A 25,896-nucleotide genomic window follows, 5' to 3' on the forward strand; every position below is an offset into this window, starting at 1 on the left:
ATATTGTTACCTGCTGCCTTATCCAGTCTTAAGTAGTATATCTAATCTAGTATGTTTACTTCTCTGTGCTTTCTTTTGCCACCTACCAATGTAGTTATGGCATTTCTAACTCAGTGTGGCCCATTGCTCTCCGTTTCCAGGATCCATCTTACATGTTAATACCATCTCCCAGGGTCTTTATCAGGGTGTTAAATGTGTGTCCTGGAGGAGTGCTTCTGTATCATTAAATTTCTCCAATTTTATATTTTGCTCCTCTCTATCTGGAACCATTGGGATCTAGTCCCATACTTTCTCTCTTGGATCCTGCCTCTTGATGATATATAGAACTTGTAGCTCCTTTGGCATATACTCTCTTCCCTCTTTTATCAGAAACAGTACTTCCTCAACCCAGTTATTTTATGACTTTATGCCAAGTATTGGTCTGGTGGCTGGGGGAAGGGGCAGGTGGTGGTGATGGTGGCATGTGTTTTCCAGTAAAGTAGAGGCTTCTGTATCATCTTTAGTAAAGAAGAAGTATAAACTGTTAACGGTGGGAATGGGCCATTTGACAGGCCCATGGGCTTCTGGGTATCTGAGATTTTGAAGTTCTTCAGATATCCCAATGCTAAATTTCAGGGTCCTGTTCCTTTCATTGAAGGTCTCTGACCATAGCTTAGGAGACTTTCCGTGTTTTAAAATTTAACCTTCTCAAGAACTTTTAAATATTTATCATCAAATCTGGGGCCTGATCTTTAGCTTTTTCTTCCTTCTGTTTGTAGAAGATGACAATATTTTTAAATGCTGCCAAGGAGCCTTATATTAATGATTAATCATTGTCAGCCTTTCACTGTTTTTCTCCAGTGGGTTCAAGACCTGTGCAATTCCATCAATTTTTAAATTGCTGTTTTCCCTAACACTTCTCAGATGCCTGAGTTACTTTACCCACAGCCCATTCCTTTACCCTTATGGTCTATATTAGTTCACCATTGGAAACAATATTTACTACAGCATCACCACAGCAGGCCAAGAGCGATCCAGCTTAAAAATTTCATTTTAGAGTATTATTTCTTTTACTCCTTCTGGCACCAGTGGCACTAAAGTCATAGGCCAAGTTTCCCAGGAACTACCATCAAAACAAAGACTTGTGTGCAGGAAATTTCCTGGGTGGAGCTTTCTGAAACTACACTTGTGAAGAAGAATTAAAGAAGTAGGGTTCATCTGAGGGAAAAATTAAATTTGTGTTACAGCTGCAACAGACACCTTAGTCTCCACAAATCCTCAGTTCCTTGGGGACTGAGGAGTTGGGATGGCTCTTCAGACTTGTCTTGCATGAGGTCTAGTCCTTTGTAGCATTGACCATAAAAGGGGTGTGACTGTGGGGAGTTAACTTCTTTTAGTTGAGGGCACCCTATGGGGAGGGTCTCAATTGTGAGCCATTAGCTTATAACACTTCCCAAAATGGTAGAATGATTACTTCAAAGTTGAAGGGGTATCTGGGTGACACCCACAATGTTCACTACTACTTAATTTCCTTGTGCATGTATGTGTGCTTATGTGTGCATGTGTGCTTTAGTTTTTTTTATTTTTATAAGGAGCACATTCCTCCTCTGAGTTAATATGGCTCTTAAGGTAGGTGTTCATAATTACATTGTTTTTGAGCTCATTTTGTAGAAGGTGATATAGTCGATTAAAAGGGATAATTTTAATCAGTTTCATTTTTTGTTTCTTATTGCTATAAAGATAGGTGTGTTTATTACTTCCTTACAAGTTTTGTATAAATGTATATTTTTATTGCTCTTAATCAAGTTAAGATTGTTTCCAGTTAACCTTAACATGTATTCTTTAATTATTTTACAAAGAAAAATGAATTATGAGCAAATACAGCAGAAAAAGTAATCTTACCCTGTCTTGTCCCTTTTTCTTCTAATTAGGGACAACGAGGTGCACATGGTATGCCTGGAAAACCTGGGCCAATGGTGAGTTGTATTACTTGCATATTCATTCATTCATTCATTCATTCATTCTTACAACTGTGTCTCAGTTACTTGGAATAAAAAGATGATAAACAAACAATACTTAGAGCAATTCATATTGTAGCATGCTGCTATTGGTAACTGCAATAACATAGACTACAACTTGAGGTATGGCGACGTAAAAGAGAAAGTACCTACAGCTATAGTGAGAGAAAGATGTCAAGGAAGACTTAAAGAGGAGCAACTTTTCAAGCTACTTCTTGAAAGATGAGTGTATAAAATGAGCAAGAATATAGCAAGGTCCATCCATAGAATGGATAGTGGAAAAAACATGATGAGCTCAGGGAAATACTAGAAGGGGAAATCAGATTTGAAATAATGTACCCTTAGAATCTTCTCTCCCTTGTTACTCATAAAAAGAAAGACGACATATAGGAGGAAAAAATAAGTGTAGTTAAAAAGAGCTTTTTTTAAAATGCAAAACTGACAGAATTAAAATACAGTCTTAAATGAAGAACTAGGATAACCTAGAATGGAATTCCTTTTAAAGGAAATGAATGTTTCCTTTAAATCTAGCTTTAAATCAATAGTTTAAACTCTATGCTTGCCTTCCCCAATATAGGATAGTGACAATTATCCAATTCTTATTAGACTGAAAAAAAAAACACTGTAAAATATTCTGGTGATTCTTAAGTATCATTTTTATAAAGTACACTCCTAGATTTTGGTACAAAACACAACTTTCTAAACACTATCTTTATTAACTTGGTTGACACAAAGAAAGCAGTTGCAAGAAGCAATTGTTTCAAACAATTTGTGTTTGTTACTGATTTAGTCTTATATGCTACAACTAGGAAATCCTATTATGATTAATATCATTAGACATGTCTTTTAGCACTATTTCATATCAAAGCTGGAAGGTACTCATAATAAAATTACATTATTTTTGTGATTTTTAAAGTGCTTGGTGGATTATTCTTTTATGTCAAGATACAGAATTTTGTCAAACAATAAAAGATAACTTAATTAAATATTGATTAAAATACATGTCTAATCACCTTTCTGGTTCCTTTAAATAGGGTCCTCTTGGAATACCTGGCTCTCCTGGTTTTCCAGGGAATCCTGGGATGAAGGTAAAATCTTAATATATTTAGCTCTTGATTACGTGAATCCTAAAGTGAAGAATGTTATTTCATTAATTGAAAAGTATGGAAGTTGCTTCTCAATTAAGGAAAGAGCCTAGATTATTCGTAATGTCCAGAATGGTAGGGGAAAACACATTTTAAAAATGTAAAAATAAAATTACTATATAATGTGCAATTAAAAGAGAATTACTTATAATTATGCAAATATAATATCAAAGAATCTGTTACATTAGGACTTTAAGGCCCGACGAGTATAACAGCTGCAAGGAATAAGAGCTTAATCCGAATTAGAGCTCTGTTCTTGGATACAGTGCCTGGCAGTAATAAATAGCAGAGTGTTATAAACAATAGGAGGTTAAAATAAATCAGAGGTTGACAAATGCTGTTCTCTCAGTCGATGCTGGCTTTCACTCCTCTCCACCCCTACCTCCTGCCTTTCACTCCTGACCATTTAAAGGAGTGATCTGGAAGGCTATTTGGCTCTCCATGTGGGAATGGATTAAAATATTCTGCTGGGATGATTTATATTTGTAGTGAATAACAACTTGTACTTTTTTGGATTATTTTGGATGATGAATTCAAGGATTACAGTAGGATTATACTAATTAAATTAATGAATATATTCAGAATACTACTTTCAAATTCCAAGCAACACAATATATTTGATTATCTCTCTGGTCCAGTTTCCCATTGGCAATCATTTTCTTCACCTTGCAAAAGAGATTTACCCACAAGATGCTGTACAAAAATGACTACAGCCATGCCAGTCACTTCACTTCTCTAAATCTTGTTTTCTCATGGAATTTTGTTGATCAAGTGAGATGATCTATGCAAATCCTTAGCATAGTGCCCGATGCAGAGAATTATCTCAATATAGTCAATGTTTCATTTTATTAATGTTATTCAAGTTGGTCTTGAACTTTGATACAAACGGAAAAAAAAAAAGAGTCTGTAGTTGGTGTTTCAGATGCTCAGAAATGTGAGATTCATCAAGTCAAATTATTTTTCAAGCCCTCTCTAATGCCATCTTTAAACTCTGTGCCACAGGGATCTGGCTGCTTTAAAATGATGCCCTAAGTCTTTTTACTATCCAGTTTCTTCTTTCACTGAGAACTCACTCTGAACTTTCAGGCAGGCAGAACCTTCTTCTGTTTCCCTCTGTATCTGTTCTGCTCTGCGATGTCCTAATCCAGCCACCACTGTCTCTGGCCATGGAGGGCCCAACCTCCCTATGTACCCTGATCAAAACATGCAAAATCCCCCTTTCTTCATGTAAGACCCTCCACCTTCAAAATGAGCTTTGGCTAGAGAATTGAAGAAAGAATGTTCATAACACCCAGGACGTTGACTTAGCAGAAAGTGGTTTCTACTCCTACTATGGCATCTAGTTAAGACTTTGCCAATCATCAGAGTTTATATAATAGACCGCTGGATACTACCTCTTCTCCTGGGTTTCTCTAGTATTGGCTGTTGGATACCAAAAACTGCTTAATGCAGTCAAACACCTAGCAAATCTGTTTCTCTTAGAAATTGTTACCCTATCTTACAACTACCCTCAGTGTAAAATCGTCAGGTTTTTGTTTTTGGCCAGGGTTCTGCTGTACCTGTAAGGTTCTCACATGGTCTTTGGCTCTCTGGATGAAGAATAAATTTCCACATCCAGTTTTTTGCATTTCAATGAAAGATAATAGAGGTTTAATAGGGATTTTATATGTGTTATTAATACTAATAAGCTCCCTGAGGCTTAGAATTTTAGTTCTAAAATTCCAGGTCGAAGTCCCTCTAGGATTAGGTCTGCCTAGATACATAATATGTTGGTTAAAATACAGAAACATAGTTAAGTTTGAATTTCAGTTAAATAAAGAATAGATTTTAGTACAAGTATGTCTCAAATATTGCGTGGGACAGACTTATAATAAAAGTATTTGTTGTTTATCTGAATTAAAACTTAACTAGGCATCCTGTTTTAATTTACTCTCTGGACTACTATCTTGGGTTGAAATAAGTGTAGCTACCAGGTTACCTTGACCACTTTGCTCTTAATGCTGCAGATATCATCACACCTGAGGGAGCGGGAAGGTGAGTCCACTTCTTAGGCGAGGTTAGGCACCTATCTTTTGTAAACCAGTTTGTGCTCTTGACCCCTTTAAATGTTTGGGTGCAAAATGCAAAACTTCAAAGCAATCAACTTTGAACTATGCCACATTTATATCTTATTTAAAGTAACATTTCTCTTTGTAACCCATTAGGGAGAAGCAGGTCCCACTGGGGCACGAGGCCCTGAAGGCCCCCAGGGACAAAGAGGTGAAACAGGGCCTCCAGGTCCAGTTGGCTCTCAAGGTCTTCCTGTAAGTTCCTAGTATATTTAAGAAGTATCACAGAAAGCTGGACATGTTTTACAACATCAGAACAAAGGCACTCTATTTCAATATATTCTGTTTGATTTCTGAATGAGTGTTTACAACTTATGAGAAAAGCCACATTTCCCTTGTAAACTCTGCAAATTTTGTCTATTTCGTTAAAAAGGGTCATAAAAGTGATTTTTATGATATAATAGTGGTTGATATTTTTTTCGTGATAATATTTTCTGCCTCCTTTTGGAAGATGGGTAGATATCTTAGACTGCTAACCTAGACATGACTTAATATTTCATTAACTTTACTATTTCATAAACTCTTTTAGGGTGCGGTGGGAACCGATGGTACTCCTGGTGCCAAAGGCCCAACGGTAAGCAACTATGTTATACCACATGAAGTTTGAGTAAACACAAAGCTTTGGACATTGGCCATAGACTTCTAACCAGGTCTCTGCTCATCATGTCGCTCTTGCACTCGGATAGGGTTCTCCAGGTACCTCTGGTCCCCCTGGCTCGGCAGGGCCCCCTGGATCCCCAGGACCTCAGGGTAGCACTGGACTCCCGGGAATTCGAGGCCAACCGGTAATGTTTTCTAACACAACTATTAACCATTAATATGATCAAAGTAAGATTGCCAAGAGCAATAACATTTAATGAGATGGAGTGAAATATAGATAATGTGGCTTATCTGAATGAGGCAGATGAAGATAGGAATCTTTGTAAGGTGAAAGCAAATGTTAATCTACAGTTTAGATGTTTAAATTCAAAGTGGAATGTTATTGCATTTTGTTAAATTGTAGTGTTCTTTTATTTAAAATAATAAGGTCATAACTTCATGGTCCACCTCATAGAATTTTATGAGTAGTTGAATAATAAACATTATAGAAACATTTGCAAGTAAGTGTGGGGAAATGTGGAAGTTTAATGGAGATTTATAATGACAATTTGGCTAAAAATGGATTCAACAGTTATTTCTTGAGGGTTATTCTTGAAGAGAGAGTTAAACATGTTGTTCATATTTAATGAGTTTACATATTTTATAGAAATTATTTATTGGGAAAAAATGTTATTATGAGCCCATAAGAAATAAACACATTGAAAAGTTGTGTTTACATATGTTTTAGTTGATATATTGAAATTAAAACTTTCTTTCCTAGTACTACTTAAAACAAATATTTAGGATTCTGTTCCAAGTAATTTGGTTATGCTGATAAATCTTTTTTTAAGTGCTGGTGACAGATTTATTAAAACATGAGTGTCGCTGATATTTGACATTTCATTTTATTATATTCTCAATTTAGCAATCTGGTTGCTACTTAAAGTACAATTGGTATTTGAAGACACAGATACCCAAAACCCTAGAAAAAGACAAAACTATAAACCCTTTGGAGTCAAAGATGAAATGCCCTATATGAGTTGTCAAACTTGCAATAAATAGAACTATTTTGATTCTGAGTGAACCAGTTTATTTCCTAAGTAGGCTTATCTATACTATAGAGTTGTCATTGTTTAGTTCTAATTTGTTATTAAATTGAAATAACTAAATAATTATAATTATTCTAGTATGTCTGTTAACAAAATAAATATTTAAAAAATGAATTTTTTGAAGACCACTACAAAATAAAGTGCTACCAAATTATACTGAATTTTATAAAAAATTCACACACATTCTATACGATTTGCAAACATTTTTAAATAATTACATTATGCTGCTGATTCAATATAGACTCAGCTGCAGAAATTTTTCAAGGCCCATTCACTACAGTTAATTAAAGCAGGTTGGACTGGCTAAATATCCTGGTTCTTACAACTAATGATATATTTATTTTAGGGTGATCCAGGAGTTCCAGGTTTCAAAGGGGAAGCTGGACCAAAAGGGGAACCAGTAAGCCTTCATTTTTCTTTAAAGACTAAGAAGATCATAAATATTTTCTAGAAGTGTGCAGCTCAAAATGCTTAAGTGTTTAAAATAAGAACAATGAAACTTATAATTCTTTTGGATGGAAATAGTTTAGCTATTTAATATAGTCACGGCTGACTTTATTAAATGAATCTTTTGACTATAATCACTCATTGAATGGCTTTTTCCGATAACTGTCTTTCTGTTTTTAATAGGGGCCACATGGTATTCAAGGTCCAATAGGCCCCCCTGGTGAAGAAGGCAAACGAGGTCCCCGAGGTGATCCAGGAACAGTTGGTCCTCCAGGCCCAGTGGGAGAAAGGGTAAAATTTGAATAATAAAATAAATTCATATAGTTGTGGGGGAATTACCTGAGTAAGTTTTGGAATAGTAAGGAAAACTAGAGTAGTTATGAGAAATGCTTGCAGGTGCAGTGCACAGTTCAGTATGGTAATCTGTTAATTGAAGGAGCCAACTAATTATTGTTCATGCATTCATTCAGCTAATCTTGACTGAGCAACTATGCTATGCCAATTTATTATATTGACGCTTGGGTTACAGCAAAAGTCTATGGTCCTAGCACTCATGTGGGGCTAGTAAACAATTTAGTGGGGGAGGTAAGCATGAAATAAGCCAACAAGTAAATAAAATATAGTTACATATTCTTGTAAGTTCAGTATACACTTAGGAAATAACAGGGTGATGTGGAAGAGAGTAACTCTTAGTATATGACTGTGGTGTAACATTAGATTAGGTGGTTAGGAAATAGTACTCTCTGAGAAGATGGCGTTTTAGCTGAGACCCGAAGAAGAGAATGAGCCAGCATGAGGAGAAAGAACATTTTCAGCAGAGGAAACAGCAGACACAAAGACAGGAAGCCAGAAAGGGCTTGGTGATTTTATTTATTTGTTTGTAGTTTTTATTTTTTATTTATTTTAAAAATTTTATTATTAGTTTTAAGTATATAGTACATTGGCTAGACATTTATATAGGTTATAAAATGATCCCCCTAATTGCTCTTTCTCTCCTCTGGCTCTTCACCTAGCCATTGCATTAATACTGACTGCATTCCCTATGTCATGCTCCCCATCCCCGTGACCATCTATCAACTACTAATTTGTACTTCTTTAATCATTCACCACATTCTCCCAGCCCCACAACCGCCTTCCCCTCTGGCTGTCACCAGATTGTCCTCTATAGTTGTGAGACTGTTTTTGATTAGTTTGTTCTTTTTGTTCCTTAGATTCCACATATAAGTGAAATCATATGGTATTTATTTTTCTCTGACCGACTTATTTCACTCAGCATAATAGCTTCTCGGACTTGCTGATTTTAAAGATCAGAAGAGGTCGCTGTGACTAGAGTATAAGAAAACAGGCTTGAAAGGACAGCAACAATATCACTTTACATTTGTACAGAGCTTCAGAGACTACAGAGGGCTTCATATGCAAGACAATACTAATGCGTGTTATTGTTGACATCTAATTGTGGTAGATGGTGACATCATTTTGCCTCTCATATCTGAATATAAATGTATGTTTAATTTTACAATGAATTTTTAGAATACTGTTGATTTGAATAATTTGTTGGCTCAGTACTTATATATTCTTTCAAAATTTTAAATTTATTTCTGAATAGACAGGTTTTTTTTTTATTATACATATATATCTATTGCCATGTTGGCTTGATTACATCTCCTAAAACCTTATAGCACTAAAAATAAAAATTACCCACTCATTATCTATTCTAAAAATATCAACAACGATTAAGAATCAAATTTTGGTCATTTTGTAGGGTGCTCCTGGCAACCGTGGTTTTCCGGGCTCTGATGGTTTGCCTGGACCTAAGGTGAGTTTATCCCATCAATGTTGACCCTGATGTGAGTGATGCCCTAAAGGATGGCATTGTCCAGCCTGTTGATCTAGCCTTGACCCATGTGGGTCCAGATCCAGAAAAGAGTTGGACACAAATGTCAGGCCAAATGCCAAATCCCTCTTGTGCAGTTTCTACATTATAAAGGTCTAGGGGTAAGGGAAGATGATGGTTTGAGGTATATGGATATTTGTTTTCAGACTTTTCAAGGACATTCCTGAGAAGAAAAGGTCACAGACCTTTCCATTTGCTGATTTATGATTTTTCCTTTATCTAGAATTTAGATTCTTTCAAAAGTCTATGGTCCCCCCCCCCATATCTAAATTATTAGAGTGAGGCTCTAAATTCAACTTTCACTAGATAGTGATGAAAAACCACTATTCTACAAGGAATTCAAGTCAGAAACAAAATGTGAAGTGACATTGTTTACAAAGAAGTCTTCATAACTACTTTGACAAACTATTTGTATATTATATTAATGATTTGATTTGCAAACCAAGGATTGTTTCGCTGTAGTATTTTTCTGACATGTTCTGCTTTGCTTTGATACAGGGGGCTCAAGGAGAGAGGGGTCCTGTAGGCTCCTCAGGACCTAAAGGAGGTCAGGGAGATCCAGGACGTCCTGGTGAACCTGGGCTTCCAGGTGCTCGGGTAAGAACACAGCAAGTTTTTGCTATATCGGCCTAGGAGAAATGCATCTGAGAATTCGTTGAAGAGTTTTTTGTTGTTGATGTTTTGTTTTGTTTTGTTTTGAGCTCACTTTCATAACTTGGAACATTTCTTTTTTTTTTTTTTTTAATGGTTTTGACCTGTCATTATTTTTAAATACTGGTTTGTTATTTTTACCATGTATAGAAAACACAGTAACTTCTAGTTTTCCTTTTTCAAAGGAGTATATATTCATAGTTTTACCACTTGACATGATAAACAATCTTATCTGTTAATTTTTATAATTTTTTTTACTTGCTAATAAACTTGTTTGACTTTTGTCAGAGAAAATTCCCGATGCATTTCATCTTAACAAAACGTCACTCGAAAATATATTTGGACTATGGAATTGCTCTTATATTCAGTCGTCAACAATATCCCTTAAAGAAAGGGATCATACAAAAATTTTTTGGCTGGGAAGATACGTTTGGCTCAATATTAGTTTTTTATCTTGAACCCAGCATTAAATGTATGAGTAGAAGTCTATCATAGCCCTTTCTCCTTTTTACATGAGAAACTGGCATTGGTGTCACCTTTGCTTAGATAGTCTAATTGAACGACCAGTCAACATTGCTTATAGCAAAAAATCATCTCTAATTTTAGACTGCATTTAGACCAGAAGGGCTATGAATGAGTTATAAAAACCTGGTAGGAAGCATAGATTTAGCTTTCCCGAGTTTAGGGTAACTTGTACCTGAGCACTCATCTTCTTGGGACCCATATACTACATTAGAGGTGTTGTTTATACATAGTGGTTACATGGGATTTCTAAGCCAGGGTGGCTTCTGCACCCACTATGTAGACTCATTCACTCACATCTGGCCTGTCCATTGTGGGAGGCTTTAGTGGCTGCTCCTGGGGGCAGCTGTGAGGACTCCTCCCAGTGAAGAACCCCACCTGGTACTGCCCCTCAGGGCATGCTGTATTGTCTGCCTTGTATCCTTCTTAAGTTGGCTCAGTAGTCCTGAGAGTTTGTCTAGAGGAGCCTAAGCCTCCTGAGAGTGGGCACTGCAAAGTGGAAATGCATCCTTTTAACACAATGCTATTTTGACTGTTCAGAACCTTTACTTCAATTGTGGGTCATCTACAAACTGACAATTGCTTTAATTTTCAGGGTCTGACAGGAAATCCTGGTGTTCAAGGTCCTGAAGGAAAACTTGGACCTTTGGTAAGTAATTTAAACTAATGTCCACAACAATTAATATTTCTTACTAAACGTGCAACTTATTTGAGGTCAATGTTTTTGATCATGTAGATGCTGATTATGATTACATATTTAAAATGTCATGTATCCAGGGGCAAATACTTGAGATCTGTGTTTTTTCAAGTTGTCCAAAGATTGATCACATTTTATTGAAATAAATGTTTGAGATTGAAATTGTTTCCTGGACATTAGTGGAAATTTTGAAACAATGTACTTTTTAATATTGGTGGAATTTGTCTATTAGCAACACTCACATTTCTTGATGTCCTTCCAATTCAATACATTTAAGAAGTAAGCAGCTTTGAATTTTGACAGCTAATATATTTTGGACCCTTCCCTTTTACTGCAAATTTGAAATAAAAGTTCCAAGTTTTCATTACCACAAACCAGAGTAAATGAAAGAAAGGAGAAAGATTTCCTCTATTCATATGAGAGTGTAAGAAAATACGAAGATGAAGGTTGTATATGTAAGAATAAAATCTCTGTTCTAAATAGTCAAAATACTTCAACATGTTTTTTTTTTCCTAGACATGCAACTGTTCTGATTTACTAAGATAAAAATGTCAGATAACTTAAAACATATATGTTTTACAGTAAGCAAAGGCAAGTAACAATATGGGTGATGTGATATTTAGAGAGAACTTATGTAAAACTTACAACGCTCCTGTCAATTTTGTAGGGTGCTCCAGGGGAGGATGGCCGACCAGGTCCTCCAGGCTCCATTGGAATCAGAGGGCAGCCTGGGAGTATGGGTCTTCCAGGCCCTAAAGGTAGCAGTGTGAGTACAGTGTATAATATGTTTGCCATCTCAACTAATTTTCACTTGGAACAGGCATGTTTTTAACAAATTGATTGAAATTTAAATTAGTTCTGTTTATCCTTTAGGGAGACCCTGGAAAACCTGGAGAAGCAGGAAATGCTGGTGTTCCTGGGCAGAGGGTAACCACATATTTTCTGCTAAAGAAGAAATAAATAAATAAAATTATCCAAACTCTCATGGCCTCATCTCATAGATTATCTCTGTGTGATACTAGGGAGCTCCTGGGAAAGATGGTGAAGTTGGCCCTTCTGGTCCTGTGGGGCCCCCGGTATGTGATCTTTTAGCAAAAATGTATCCATATTGCACTTTTCAATGATGTTTGTCCAAGACTTTACTTATGAATAAGTTTTGGGAAAAGTAAATAAGAAGTTGCAGAATTGAAGAATTTCAGCTATGTACTTTCTTTTGATTCTTGTGTTGGCATCTTTTGCCTTTTTAATAGAATGATTGTTCTCTTCATTTTAAACTTCTATAAAATGATGATAGCTAAAGCTACCTTATCATCTTTATGTGTTACAGTAAAAAAAAAATATATCAACTGAAAAAATAGTGTCTGAAAAATATTTAATGATGTATTTTATTTAAAAAATATAAGTACTGAATCCTACCTACCTTCTTCTAATGTGTCTTACAGACATTTGTTTAAGCTGTTTTTTTTTTTTCTTCTTCTTCTTTTTCTTTTTTGAGCAGCAGAAAAGGAGCATTTATCTTCTGAGGCACAGTTTTAAAAATAAGTGTTTATCAGAAATATTTTGGCATTTTATTTGTTTTGGGATGGGACAAGTTAAATATCTTTCTAAAATGTTAGCTTTGCTTTCTTTAGTTTTTCTAGTTTTGAAGGTATGATTAATAATTTTTAGAAATAAACTGCAATGGAAATATTACCTCTTTAGATTAGATATATGAAAGTAATGAATTTTTCCATGCCCAGTTTATCGAATTTCCCCATAATTTTATGGTTGGCTCCAGACATTTTATGTTTGGATCATAAATAAACACATGTCATTAGTCTCTTCGCTGGCTTTAGAAGATATTTTCTCACCAGCAGAGACTTCAAACAATACCATTAGATGACTTTTAATACTAGTTTATTATCTGGCTAAAGTAAAAAAACATGTGATTGGAAGAAATACAAAGAAATAGTAATACTTCTAATGGTTCACATAAACAGGAAGCAGGCGTAAAGATCTGGCTCTTGATTTTTATGATTTTCTTTTCCTCATGACTTAGGGTCTGGCTGGGGAGAGAGGAGAACAGGGCCCTCCAGGCCCCACTGGCTTTCAGGTATGCACTATTCAGTTTTTCTATTTCTTCTTTTACTAACTAAAATGCTTCTTTAAATATGTAAAAGATAAACAAAAGACATTGTCGAATACTGTGAAATTCTACAATTTTCAAAGGGTCATTCCTCTTCTAGTAAGTAGGATAGATGTTTGAATAACATCAAATATTTTTTTAAGAGAAAGAACAGGCTTCCCCTGAAAACTTAATTAAACCCCAAACTGTAACAAACTAAAAATCATAAAATGTTCTTGGGATCTCAGCAAGACTTATTTAACGATTTTTAGGCTTAACTAATTTTATCGACATAGTGTCTAAAAGTTTTCGTTGAACCAATTTTCATTTTCTAAATATATATTGGTGTGGATAATTATTTAATAGCATGGATAATCATAATTTGGGGAAAAAATCTTTCAGAATTGACTTTCGATATTATTCTAGCAGCCTAAAATATTGTTTTCAGAGCCATTAAAAATCTACAAATATGAAGAACTTTCTTTTTCTTTCTTTCTCTTTCTTTCTTTCTTTCTTTCTTTCTTTCTTTCTTTCTTTCTTTCTTTCTTTCTTTTTGCTAAATGAAGTACATATGAAATACATATATTTTGCTAAATGAAGTGTGGAGAAAAATCAAAGCCTGTAAACTAGCTGCTGTGTAACATTAAATGTAGGTTTCGCCTTCTGTTTTGCTTAACGTGTGTTTGAACAATATCTTTTTCTTAATATATAGTCATGGAGGCTCCATAGTCACAATTTTATTTTCACAGAGTCACAATTTTATTTTCTTGCTTTGTTTTAGGGGCTTCCAGGTCCTCCAGGGCCTCCTGGGGAAGGTGGAAAGCCAGGTGATCAGGTATGTTTTTAAAGAAGAATAGCGATATTAAAAATTACTGGTTCATAATATCATTTATTATGTGTAAGGCTCTGTTTCTTGTTTGCTTTACATATATTATCTTTTTTAATCCTCAAAACAACCCATTTTACAGATGAAGAAACAGAGGCAAACAGATGTTAGGTAATTTTCCCAAAGTCACATAGCTGATATGATTTGAAACCATATCAAATGTTTTCTGACACTGTGTTCTAAATATATCTTACCGTAACTATAGAGTTTTACCGAAGGCTTTATAAATTATTTATATATTAACCATTTTATTTCTATTATTTTACAAGCACATAGACTTACTTAATTTGTTTTTTTTTTTTTTTAATGATTCACTCATCATTTAACTCTTCAACAAATACTTGCTGAGTGCTGTGTGTTTTGCTCTATTTAGCATTGGCCTGAACCATTTGAACAAGATGGACATGGACTTTGCCCTTATACTATATTATGGTAGGAGATAGAGAGTATTGGAAAACAGTTACAATAGTTACGTGTCCTAAATGCTGTGATAGGTGAGGCACTGTGTGTATGGAAATGTAGATGATGCAACTAATTCAGACTTGGGAGGTTAGGAAAAGTTTCTTGGACAAAGTAATATCCTTAGTGAGATCTGAAGGATGAATGGTGGTAAGTAAGAAGGAGCGAAGGTAAGCAAATACTCCAGGAAAGGGAACAGCAAGTACAAAGATTTGCTGCTCAAATGAAGGCACTGAAAAAAGTTCTGTAAGTCAGGAAATGTGGAGTAATACTTGAGAGTGGAGATGAGGCTGGAGGGGTGAATCTGGGGCCAGGTTATAGAGACTCTTAACTTGAGTCTAATTTGTTCTTATTATTAGAGTAATGGGATGCTAATGAAGGGGTTTTAAATAGGGAATAATACTACTACATTTGGGTTTTAGGAAGATTACACCACAATGAAGACAGTATTTCAAGGCAGTATTATAAGACCAGAGGCCTGCTTGATGTAGTTATTATCTTTATCAAAGGGAAATTTTAAATGACAGACTATTCTTTAGTTAAGAACAAACTTTTAGTGTAGCCATCATGACTGCCTTAGTTTAAACCCACAATTCCTAGTAGAGAGTATTGTCCATATTATGTGTTCAAGAAATATTTACTAAATTGAGTTGAATTAAATCTGTTTAAAAAATCAGCATTTCATTGCTTTTCATTTCACTTTTCTCTTTAAAAGATTTTCACATTCCATTAAGAAATAAGAGGCCTTTAGCATATATTTTGTTGTGTCTAAAAAAACTAATGCACTATCTTTGTGAGATAACATTTTGCCAAAAATCAAACATTCATTTATAATATAAATTTTTCTGGGAAAATATTTTCATGTAATGTATGTGATATCCTCTCATTTATTAAAGTGCACACATTTTTCTTTCTTCAATATTGTGAGTTAAGTCAAACTTCTAATAGTACATTACAAAATGTTAGGTATATGGCCTAGAAAGATTTCTAATCCATGAAGTTTAATTCAAAGGCTTTCTTCCAATTTTTTAAAATGTGCTTTATAGGGAGTTCCTGGAGATCCTGGAGTAGTTGGCCCATTAGGACCTAGAGTGAGTATTTTCTCCTTCATAATTAACTGTTTCCATTGGCTTCAGTTTAAAAAAGCATCCTTTATTTTAAAGCAGGTTTTATTTTAAGCATTAAGATTCTTCTACTTGATGAAAATCAATCTTATGAGAAATATTTTGTGCTGTGAAGCTGGTACATCCTTACGTCATGTTAATTTCTTATCACTAAAGTAGAAAACCGAGCTTTAATAGTTGCTCATTTCTGAATTTTTCTTTAGTAGAAACCATTTTTCATATTTCTAGACACATTTTAACCCATTTTGAGATCAAGCACTGAGAATGTTTGACAATCCAATGTTGTCCTAGGGAGAACGAGGAAATCCAGGGGAAAGAGGAGAACCAGGAATCACCGGACTCCCTGGTGAGAAGGGAATGGCTGGAGGACATGGTCCTGATGGTCCAAAAGTAAGTATGGTCATGAGCTCTGTACTTTAAAATGTTCTAAAATCACTGCTCAATATACATATGACGATACTAGAATGTATTTGTCTCGTTTTTGCAGGTTATTTGATTTTATAATTTTCTTCTCCAGCAAAAAATTAATGCACGCCTACTAGGCTTTTCTTTGGCATTAAAGAGTCAGCTTAAAAGGAGTCTCACTTTTGTGATGGGCTATTTGGCCTAATAAACAGAGCGATACATTCTCATATACAAACCCATTCCTAATACTTATTTATATAAATTTTATTAATGGCTTATATTAACAAGGAGAAACAAGAAATAGAAAATTGCAAAATTTGTTAGGAGGCCATTTTTAACATTGGTAGAAAACAGTGTGACCAATTTAAGTCACACCCAACAAATACTTGAAGTAGAATTTTTCATGATTATGCAACATTAGATCTCTTATCTTCGACGTCCAGAGTGATTACATGAGATCTTCTTTAGTTTAATCACTGAGTGAGACTGAAAATCAATTTAATATCATGGGTTCAATACAGGGTGAATAAAATACTCTCTAAGTATAACATCTTCTTTCTTTATTAGAATCTCATAATATCACAAAAAAAAAAAAGAAAAGAAAGAAAGAAACTCTCTCATTTTTATTTGAATCAGTACTCGATTTCCCCAAAGAGAAAAGTTGAAAACATAAACAAACAATCAAAATGGCAAGATCTGGTTTCTTTTCATTTTAAACTATGAACTCAGAGGCAACTTTTTAAAATAAAAAATATATGAGCATTAGATTGGACTATATGAAATTGTTGAGATTCTAATATTTTTGACATACAAAAACAGAAATTTTGTGTGGTTCAGTCTTAATATATAGGTAAGCTTGCTTTTGTTGCTTCATTTTAGGGCAGTCCAGGGCCAACTGGGACCCCTGGAGATACAGGCCCACCAGGTCTTCAGGGTATGCCAGGGGAAAGAGGAATTGCAGGAACTCCTGGCCCTAAGGGTGACAGAGTAAGTATGATATTTTTAGTTCATTCATTTAGATTTTCTACTGATAATGATTTCCTGGGCAGACTTTTACTTCTACCATCCTGAGTTACAAGTCATTCATTCATTTATTCTTTATATGTATATGAGAGAGAGAGAGAGAGAGAGAGAGAGAGAGAGAGAGAGAGAGAGAGAATGAATGAATGAGAATGCACAATACCTGGCATTGTTCTAGGCTCAAGGGGATACAGCTATCAACATAAGAGATAAATCCCTGCTCCAATGAAATTTCCATGCAAGTGTGGACAAAAGATGACAAAATAAATAAATAACGTTTTGTGTGTTTTCCCAGGGTGGCATAGGAGAGAAAGGTGCTGAAGGCACAGCTGGAAACGATGGAGCAAGAGTAAGTGAAATCATTCTTTCTCCTGCTGGGCTAGGAATAAACATCATTATTGTCATGTAAATTTGCCTGAACTTTGCAAAATAAATTTCATTATGTTTTCATATTGGTCAGATTTTGGAGAATGGTGAAATTTGAGATTTGACATTGATTAACTATGGATACTCATTTTAATAACCTTGAATTAGGGCAAGCTGAAAAGTAAAGTCATTGTCGAAATATCCATCTGTGAGAGACCATTGCTTTAAGTGGTGGGGCTCTCTTTTATCTTTCTCTATCGTATTTTTATTTCATATGCAATGTTTATTTCTAATAAAATGCTAATTTCATGAGCTCTTCCAGACATCATTTCAGTGCAGGAATGTAGAGGTTTGTAGAGCAGTAAACGTTGTGTTAAATGTCTCTCAGTACACTGGATGTTAGGGGTGAGAAAATTACTGCACGATGAATCATCATTAATGCTTTCATTAATAAAGAGGCTGAGTAAGTGAAATGTAAAGAATGTTTGATTCCCAGAGCACTGTTTAATTCATGTCAGAAATTGACATTTGACAAGCTTTAGGTCTTTCAAAAGAGAAAGCATTTGCAATTCTAAGGAAATCAATCGGATTAAAATATATATTTTCAGATATGAATGATTCACATAAGAGCAGTAGTTGCTGCCACTCAAACATTCACTATTTCCTGGAATAGTTCCTGATATTTGATAAATAACTTCTGTTTCAGTATGACATGGTTTGCTATTAGTTTTCATGTTGTGCCCTGGCAATAGCAGTTGTATATATAAAAAAAGAGGTTACGCTAAGCTACTGTTAATATATTGATCCTGATACATTGTGCCACTGTTAACACATTGATTGTATTGCTTTTGATGAAAAAATATATAGAAAAATTTTAGCTTTAGTGGTAATTGTCCCTTTTTTCTTTTTTTGAAAAACTAATTAGCAGATTATCAACATGAAGTGCCAGTTGCCTTTTAATGAAATCTAATATTTGATTTAATATTTCAAAAATGGTCTAAGTAAATCTAGTATGTCGTTTGCGTTTTTATATTATGAATGGTAAGGAGTGCACAGTAAGCAGTACAGTACTTCGAAGAAGTGAAGCATTGACAACTTATTTTAAGGGGAAATCTGAAATGCATATTTATTGTTCTTATGAGCTACTTTGAAAATGCAATGTAATAGGATCAAGATTTAAGCAATGACTGGGGACAATGCATTTTTAGAGAGAGCAATATGTTTGTTTTTGTTTTTGTTTCTTTAGGGAAGAAGCTGAATATTTGCTATAATCTCATAGTAAAAAAATGAATAATGCATAGAGCAAATATGTCTGTGAATTTACTGAGTGATCTTTATATTTAATCAAACCCTTTAAGGACGTGTATTAGGTAAATTACTGTAAGAATACGGTTCCATTATAGATCCAGAGAATTTAATATTACACTTTTCTCATGTTCTTATCAAAAACATAAAATCAAAAAGTCATTCTTGTTCCTTAAGTTTTTTCAGTAATGCATACAGAAAATAAACAACAAAAGAATATTTAGGGTGCATGTGGAGAGGCAAAACACAAATATCAGAGAGAAAACTTGTTTTATAAAGGACTCCGGCGTGGTCTAGGAGTTTGAATATTGTGGTCACATGCAGAGACGACCCAGTTTGTATCCCACGTGGTAGCTCCCCTGTGCTCTGAGCAAACGAATCCCATCACCTCATGGTAGCCAGGTAGCAACACTTCTCTCCATCTCAGGGGAATGTAGAAAATTGGACGCTTTAACACAGTTTCACTTTTTTTAAAACCAAAAGTGATATTTTGCTTAAATAATAATTTTAGAATATAGTATTCTACATAAAAGAAGAAAAGTTTTCAGTTTATACTCAAATTTCAAATAGGTATTAACAAAATTAAACAGGCTAGGAAACAGGGAAACACTGGTAAAGAGTAGCATTAATTTAGAACTAATATTTAAAGGTAGCGTTATATATGGATGAGTTGAATTGGATGAAAGAGATTATAACATTCTGTAGAGAAGATTTAGTGGAAATTGTTTTAGACTAGATAGAAAAATCTTGAGACTATACAGATTATATCATTTATAATAGGTAATGTTTTACAAAAGCAGCCACACTACAACAAAATAGTTTCTTGTTTATTTGTTTGTTTGCTTAAACATGGAGACCTCTGTGCATCATTTCCCTCAATGTGCTTGTGTTCTTTTAATTGACAGGGTCTTCCAGGTCCTTTGGGCCCTCCAGGTCCTGCAGGTCCCACTGGGGAAAAGGTAATGTCATGTCATAAGCTGTTATTTTGTGGACTCAGAATCATAAGGTCTGGATGCGGGCTCTTACTCATAATGTTTTCTCTTTCATGAAATATGGAAGTTGTGCTAGATCATCTCAGAGTTCTCTCCATTATCTGTCCCCCACACAGTGCCCAACATCCTGCAGTTGTATTATGTTCTGCTACCCTTTCATACAATAACTATCTAAAATTTGTTTTCTAGGGTGAACCTGGTCCTCGAGGTTTAGTTGGCCCTCCTGGCTCCCGTGGCAATCCTGTAAGTGACAGTATTTTGATGGTCTTTAGTATGACATGGAGCAGTAAAACAATTCATCGTTTCATCTTGATACTTATAAAAAACCATTCCTAATAGATTAGATTATTTATAACTTCCTGGTTTTTGACCTTTACTTTTCTCATTAAACTTCAAAAAATTATCAGTGTATTACTTTTATTATATTATTTTTTATAATATGCTGTCTCAGTAAGCAGCTCATTAGCTAAATAATTAAGAGCTTCCTCTGAGACTTCAGACGTTGGAGTTTTGTGCTATGGTCCCTATCTCTATATCACATGTAAGAGTCTTCCTCAAGCAATATGTCTAATTTCTCTATATATAATTTTAAGGCATTACAAATTTATATCACTGTGTTTTTCAATATCATTTCTATTTAGAACAATGTGTGAAAGCTACAGTGATCTTTATCTTCTCCTAGGGCTCTCGTGGTGAAAATGGCCCCACTGGTGCTGTTGGTTTTGCTGGACCCCAGGTATACTTTTTACATATCTCTTTTTTACAATGAATACTCTTGTTAGAGTGTGGATTTAATTAATTATCATTGCCATTTGTTTTAAAAGTATATTAAAGATTCTGGAAAGTGAGTTTAATTAATTATCATCGCCATGTATTTTGAAAGTATGTTAAAGATTCTGGAAAGTTTATAGTTTTCTAGGCAATATTATCATTTCCAATATATTTTTCATGGATTAGCACAAAAAGGGATAAGTCTACACAATTTTAAATTCTATACTTATTTGTTATAATAAAAATACAGTGGGATAACTTATTTTTTCAAGACTGTCTTTAAAGATCTCATCAGGACATTTTTTTCTTCTATGCTTTCATACTGATTAAAAGCGCTGTTTTACAATAGATGATTAAATTATATGTTAGTAGTAATTACTGTGAAATAATTTGTCTTTAAGTGTTATAATCAATTGTTTATTTATACAATTGATATAGGGTCCTGATGGGCAGCCTGGAGTAAAAGGTGAACCTGGAGAGCCAGGGCAGAAGGGAGATGCTGGCTCTCCTGGACCACAAGGTCTAGCAGGATCCCCAGGCCCTCATGTAAGTTACAAAAAAAAAAAAAGACAAAACTTGGGTACAGTGTCCATGCTTAGACCTTGTGTTTAGCCCATTTTGCTTTACTACAGTGATCTTTTGTTTGTTCCTTTCTGTATAGGGTCCTAATGGTGTTCCTGGACTAAAAGGTGGTCGAGGAACTCAGGGTCCACCTGTAAGTTGATCTGAAACTCTGGGAATTACACACAGTCAAGAGCTCTAGTGCTTCATGGTCATTTTAAAGTTAATTTGAAGCTGGAACAACAAATTTTTACTTGTATAACTATTCTGTAGTGGAAAGGGCATTTAACTTAGAGGGAAATCTGGGTTAAAATTAGTCTGGTGATCTTGGAGACCCAGATGTCTCATATGTAATATAAATAATATATTATCTATGGAAGAAGTAATGAATAATGTGGAAGCACTTTCTGTAATTCTGTTATGTAAAATATTAATGTGATTTTAGCCCTAGCCTCGAACATACTTGTATATATTCAAGATAAATGGAAAGTGGAAAGAGAAAAATAGCCTCCTGCCAATTAATCTAGATCCATTCTCAAAAACAAAAGGTATAAGAAAAAATATATATTGATTACAACAAGGAAGGGAATCTAAAGGCCTAAGTATCCCTGTGAAAAAAAATAGATCCCAGGAAACATATGTATTGTTATTTTTAAATTGCTTATATGATATTATATTTCTAGGGTGCTACAGGATTTCCTGGTTCTGCTGGCAGAGTTGGACCTCCAGGCCCTATTGTAAGTCAATACAGTAATTTGAATCATTGATAGTGAAGTAATTTCACATACACATCTGAAAATATGTACACACACATATATATATGATATAAAGGCACACATATAATTAATTCTTATTATTTATCCTTTTACTTAATCCATTAATGACTTGTTTTCCCATGTTAACAACTCTCATCCCTGTAATTCATACTAGTATGTTGTCAGTAAATTCATCTTTAATCATCCAGTGTTTCTTGGAGGAGCTTATTTCTAAGTCCTTTTAGCCCCACATTTGACTATTATTCTATTTGATTACTAAATACTAATAGTGTCATGTGAAAATAATCGTTTCCTTCAGTTAGGAAGCATCTCTGAAACTTCATTTAATAAATATTATTCTTTTATTATAAGATCATATCAGTCAATAAAATGTTATATAATCATTGTTGGAGCAGAGCCTTAAGAAGTTTGAAAATGCAAGTTAATTTCAGCATACTTTTAACAATGACTCAAAGGTTATTGTCTATAAATAATTTAGATTTTCTTCTGGGGAATGAATCTGCAGCTGTATTTTGCTTTAATTTTGTTTAAATCTACTGAATGACTGATTATCTAATAGGAAAAATGGACCCGTGAGGCTTGGAAAACTGCCTCCGAGGCAGAGACCATTGCATCAGTTTCTCCAATGTCACTTCTACTTTGCTTCCCTGAGTTTCTTTCTGTGTTGTACTAGGGAGCTCCAGGACCTGCAGGGCCCTTAGGAGAACCTGGGAAGGAGGGACCTCCAGGTCTTCGTGGAGACCCTGGCTCTCATGGGCGAGTGGGAGATCGAGGACCAGCTGGCCCTGCTGGTGGCCCAGGAGACAAAGGGGATCCAGGAGAAGATGGGCAACCTGTAAGTTTGGCATCTTTATTCTACACCACCTCTAAGGTATTTACTAAAATAAATCCATAATAATCTCTGCCACAAAGAAACTGTTTCTATATTATCCTGGGCACTTGCATAAATTCCTTATGCCCTATAGATTTTTAATTTGCAACTCTCTGCTCTAGAAAAAAGTGTATGTATAAATATAAAAATATAACAGTAATGGATATGATATTCAAAATCTAAACAAGAGAACACTAATTCTTATATATCTGTACTGTATGAAGAAAAATTTTTGAGAGTACATTATATTATTTAATATCTAAATATCCCTAAACATTAATGTTTAAGTCATATTTTTTCTTTATTTTTAAAATTTATCTTTTTAAAAAGAGGAAAAATATTTGCCTAAATCGTTACCTCTTTTATTTAATCAATATTCATATTAATCTTCAAGTTCCTCTTCAACTGATGAGCTGTTTTTACTTTTAAATAATGTTGGGGTTGCTGTGTGGATTCCAAATTCTGACTACTTAAAAAATTGTATGGTTTTATGAGACAGAACTTTTCATTATACCAAAAATAAAACTGTAAGCTATGATCTATTGTAAAGCTCTTGCATATAGTTTTACTCTGGAAAGTTTCTAATTCTAGTGTATTCTCAAAATTAGGGCCCAGATGGTCCTCCTGGTCCAGCTGGAACTACTGGGCAGAGAGGAATTGTTGGCATGCCTGGGCAACGCGGAGAGCGAGGCATGCCTGGCCTGCCAGGACCAGCGGTGAGTAGCTGCATTGGTCAATATTTCATTTCATTATGTGAAATAGAATTAGTAAAGAGATAATTTTATTTATTTGTTTGTTTGTTTGTTCATTCGTTTATTTTGTTTAATATATTTAAAGTTTCTTTTAGACACAAATTCTGAGTATCTTAAAAACCTTTTGACTTTAAATGTCAAATCCTTAAGTACCTTACAAAGTCTTTGAAAAATGTATTTATTTAACCTTGGGGCTAGAGAAGTAGACAAATAAGGATATAGATTTTTGGTGACTCTAAATCTTTCTTCCAAGACTAAAAATATCCAAGGAGCTAGAGAAGGGGGATAATCTCCTGCAGCGTAGATAGTCTCTTTAAATAAACATACCTAACAAAAACATCCATATTTCAAAGTTCAGAGAGCAAGTTTTCATGAACCATCAAAGGGAAGAAGTAGTTGAGCTAAAATGATACTGACTGTGAAAGTGAAGTGAACTATAAAGAAGGACTCTGAAAGTAATTTCCTGTCCCTGGAGGGTGCTAAGAATCTTATATTCCCTGGAGTATGGATAAAGTTTGACTTACTATTAGCTTTGAAGAAAATCAGTTTTATAGCTGGAAGTTTACATGCTTGAGAAACAAATTAAGTGTTGTTTTATATAGAGTGTTGACAGAGCTGCTGGGACTTTGGAACTGGGGACATATGGGTAAAGTTCTGAAAGCAGCAAACCAGGAGTTAAGGGGTATCTTACTTTTATCAGAAGTGAGCCAAGGACCTGGAAGGAAAATCTCCCAATAATGAGACTGAAGTGCCAGGATATAGAAATAAAATGAGCAGACAAAGCAGAAGCAGATAAGGATGGACATGTCTTACTAGTGATGCACATTTCAGAAGGGCAGCCACAATTGACCACCATACACTGGATTAGCTGGTAGCAAAGGATCCTTTTTAGTTCCTGATACCTCAGGATGTGTTAAGAAGTGAACATGCCGCTAGAAAGGCACCATAGTGACATGGATGTCACGGGATAATGGATAATTATTACCGTAGAAGGAGGAACTGAACCACCATTTGAATAAATATAGCCTTTATGTGAACTGGCATTCTTGAATTTCTTCAGAAGTGGTTGACATATTTACACTTTATTTCAGGGCACACCAGGAAAAGTAGGAGCAACTGGTGCGCCAGGAGATAAAGGGCCACCTGGACCTGTGGGACCCCCAGGCTCACAAGGCCCTGTGGGGGAACCTGGACCTGAAGTGAGTACTGCAGTAAAAGTAACTTCTCTCATTATTTGGGTGTCATGGGGACATTTTTTTTTTTTAATTTAGAAAATGATTTAAAAGTTTACAAATTGATTGTACATTTTACTTGAAGGAAGTTTTTTTAGCAATGTTATTTGATGAACTCTGCTTCCCTAGAGAGTTTATTAAAAGATGATATAAAGAAATGGTAATAATATAGGTGCCTTTGCACTTTCATGTAGTCTGGAACCAGGTATTTTAGTTGACTTAGGTTGTTGCCGAATTGTTTTGAATGTGAAAGGACACATTTATCCCTGTTTTCCCTTGTTATTATTTCATTCCGTTAATGGGATATTTGTCAAAATTGCCAGGTTTTATGGTGATAGGATGAATATAACTATTACAACTTGTTAAAAGGGCAAAGTAGGGGTAATTTTACATAAATATCACTACAGTGACATTATTGATATCATGTTCCCTACATATATTTTAAAAAGTAATTTCATATCATATAAACACAATTATTTTATTTTAACTTTAAAGATAGTATTTGGATAAGCTTAAGTAAAATTGAGAAAAATAATTCACTGACAATACAAGCAAAAGATAAAATATCATGAATGGAATTATCATATATATATTTCAAATGATTTGAGGATTTTTTTCCTTTTTTAAACTAAAAAATAAAAATGAATTTAAATGAAAATATGTTAATTTTACAAGCAATTTAAAGTAATAAAAAAGAGACAGAAGCCTTCTTTTACTGAGATTTCTACAAATACTAATTATAGTTTATAGAACAGAGGTTAAACAAGCTTTAATTTTTCTGGCAATTGGAATGAGAAATTTTTTATTACTCGGTTCATTTATTTTTCAAATACGTTTCTACCTAGGGTCCAGCTGGTAATGATGGCACTCCAGGACGGGATGGTGCTGTTGGTGAACGTGTAAGAGCAGTTTTGTTGATTAAAATTTGAAATAATGTAAATTTGAAGTCCTTGTACTACTAAAGAGTAAAAAACTACCCTTTCTTTTTATAGCTTTGGGACAGCCCTGATTTTTTACTAAAGAGTAAAAAACTGCCCTTTCTTTTTATAGTTTCAAGACAGCCCTGATTTTTCTGAGAGAAGCAACCTTTTTTGTAATGTCATAATTTTGGTTGATCTTGTAA

General features: G+C 34.5%; 1 protein-coding gene across 1 annotated transcript in view; it reads left to right on the forward strand.

The window, feature by feature from the left end:
- Positions 1–25,896, forward strand: part of COL5A2 (collagen type V alpha 2 chain) — a 134,253-nt gene that overhangs the window by 91,447 nt on the left and 16,910 nt on the right. The window contains exons 17-45 of the mRNA XM_016148931.2: positions 1,911–1,955; positions 3,032–3,085; positions 5,347–5,445; positions 5,780–5,824; positions 5,937–6,035; positions 7,285–7,338; positions 7,569–7,676; positions 9,148–9,201; positions 9,778–9,876; positions 11,048–11,101; positions 11,817–11,915; positions 12,023–12,076; positions 12,172–12,225; positions 13,188–13,241; positions 14,035–14,088; positions 15,645–15,689; positions 16,014–16,112; positions 17,007–17,114; positions 17,443–17,496; positions 19,724–19,777; positions 20,000–20,053; positions 20,493–20,546; positions 21,020–21,127; positions 21,243–21,296; positions 21,826–21,879; positions 22,592–22,753; positions 23,398–23,505; positions 24,633–24,740; positions 25,619–25,672. Coding sequence (XP_016004417.1) covers positions 1,911–1,955; positions 3,032–3,085; positions 5,347–5,445; positions 5,780–5,824; positions 5,937–6,035; positions 7,285–7,338; positions 7,569–7,676; positions 9,148–9,201; positions 9,778–9,876; positions 11,048–11,101; positions 11,817–11,915; positions 12,023–12,076; positions 12,172–12,225; positions 13,188–13,241; positions 14,035–14,088; positions 15,645–15,689; positions 16,014–16,112; positions 17,007–17,114; positions 17,443–17,496; positions 19,724–19,777; positions 20,000–20,053; positions 20,493–20,546; positions 21,020–21,127; positions 21,243–21,296; positions 21,826–21,879; positions 22,592–22,753; positions 23,398–23,505; positions 24,633–24,740; positions 25,619–25,672 — 2,142 coding nt within the window. The remainder of the gene's footprint in view (positions 1–1,910; positions 1,956–3,031; positions 3,086–5,346; positions 5,446–5,779; positions 5,825–5,936; positions 6,036–7,284; positions 7,339–7,568; positions 7,677–9,147; positions 9,202–9,777; positions 9,877–11,047; positions 11,102–11,816; positions 11,916–12,022; positions 12,077–12,171; positions 12,226–13,187; positions 13,242–14,034; positions 14,089–15,644; positions 15,690–16,013; positions 16,113–17,006; positions 17,115–17,442; positions 17,497–19,723; positions 19,778–19,999; positions 20,054–20,492; positions 20,547–21,019; positions 21,128–21,242; positions 21,297–21,825; positions 21,880–22,591; positions 22,754–23,397; positions 23,506–24,632; positions 24,741–25,618; positions 25,673–25,896) is intronic.

The sequence above is a fragment of the Rousettus aegyptiacus genome, unplaced genomic scaffold (genome assembly GCF_014176215.1).
Source record: "Rousettus aegyptiacus isolate mRouAeg1 unplaced genomic scaffold, mRouAeg1.p scaffold_m13_p_2, whole genome shotgun sequence".
NCBI classification, from domain to species: domain Eukaryota; kingdom Metazoa; phylum Chordata; class Mammalia; order Chiroptera; family Pteropodidae; genus Rousettus; species Rousettus aegyptiacus.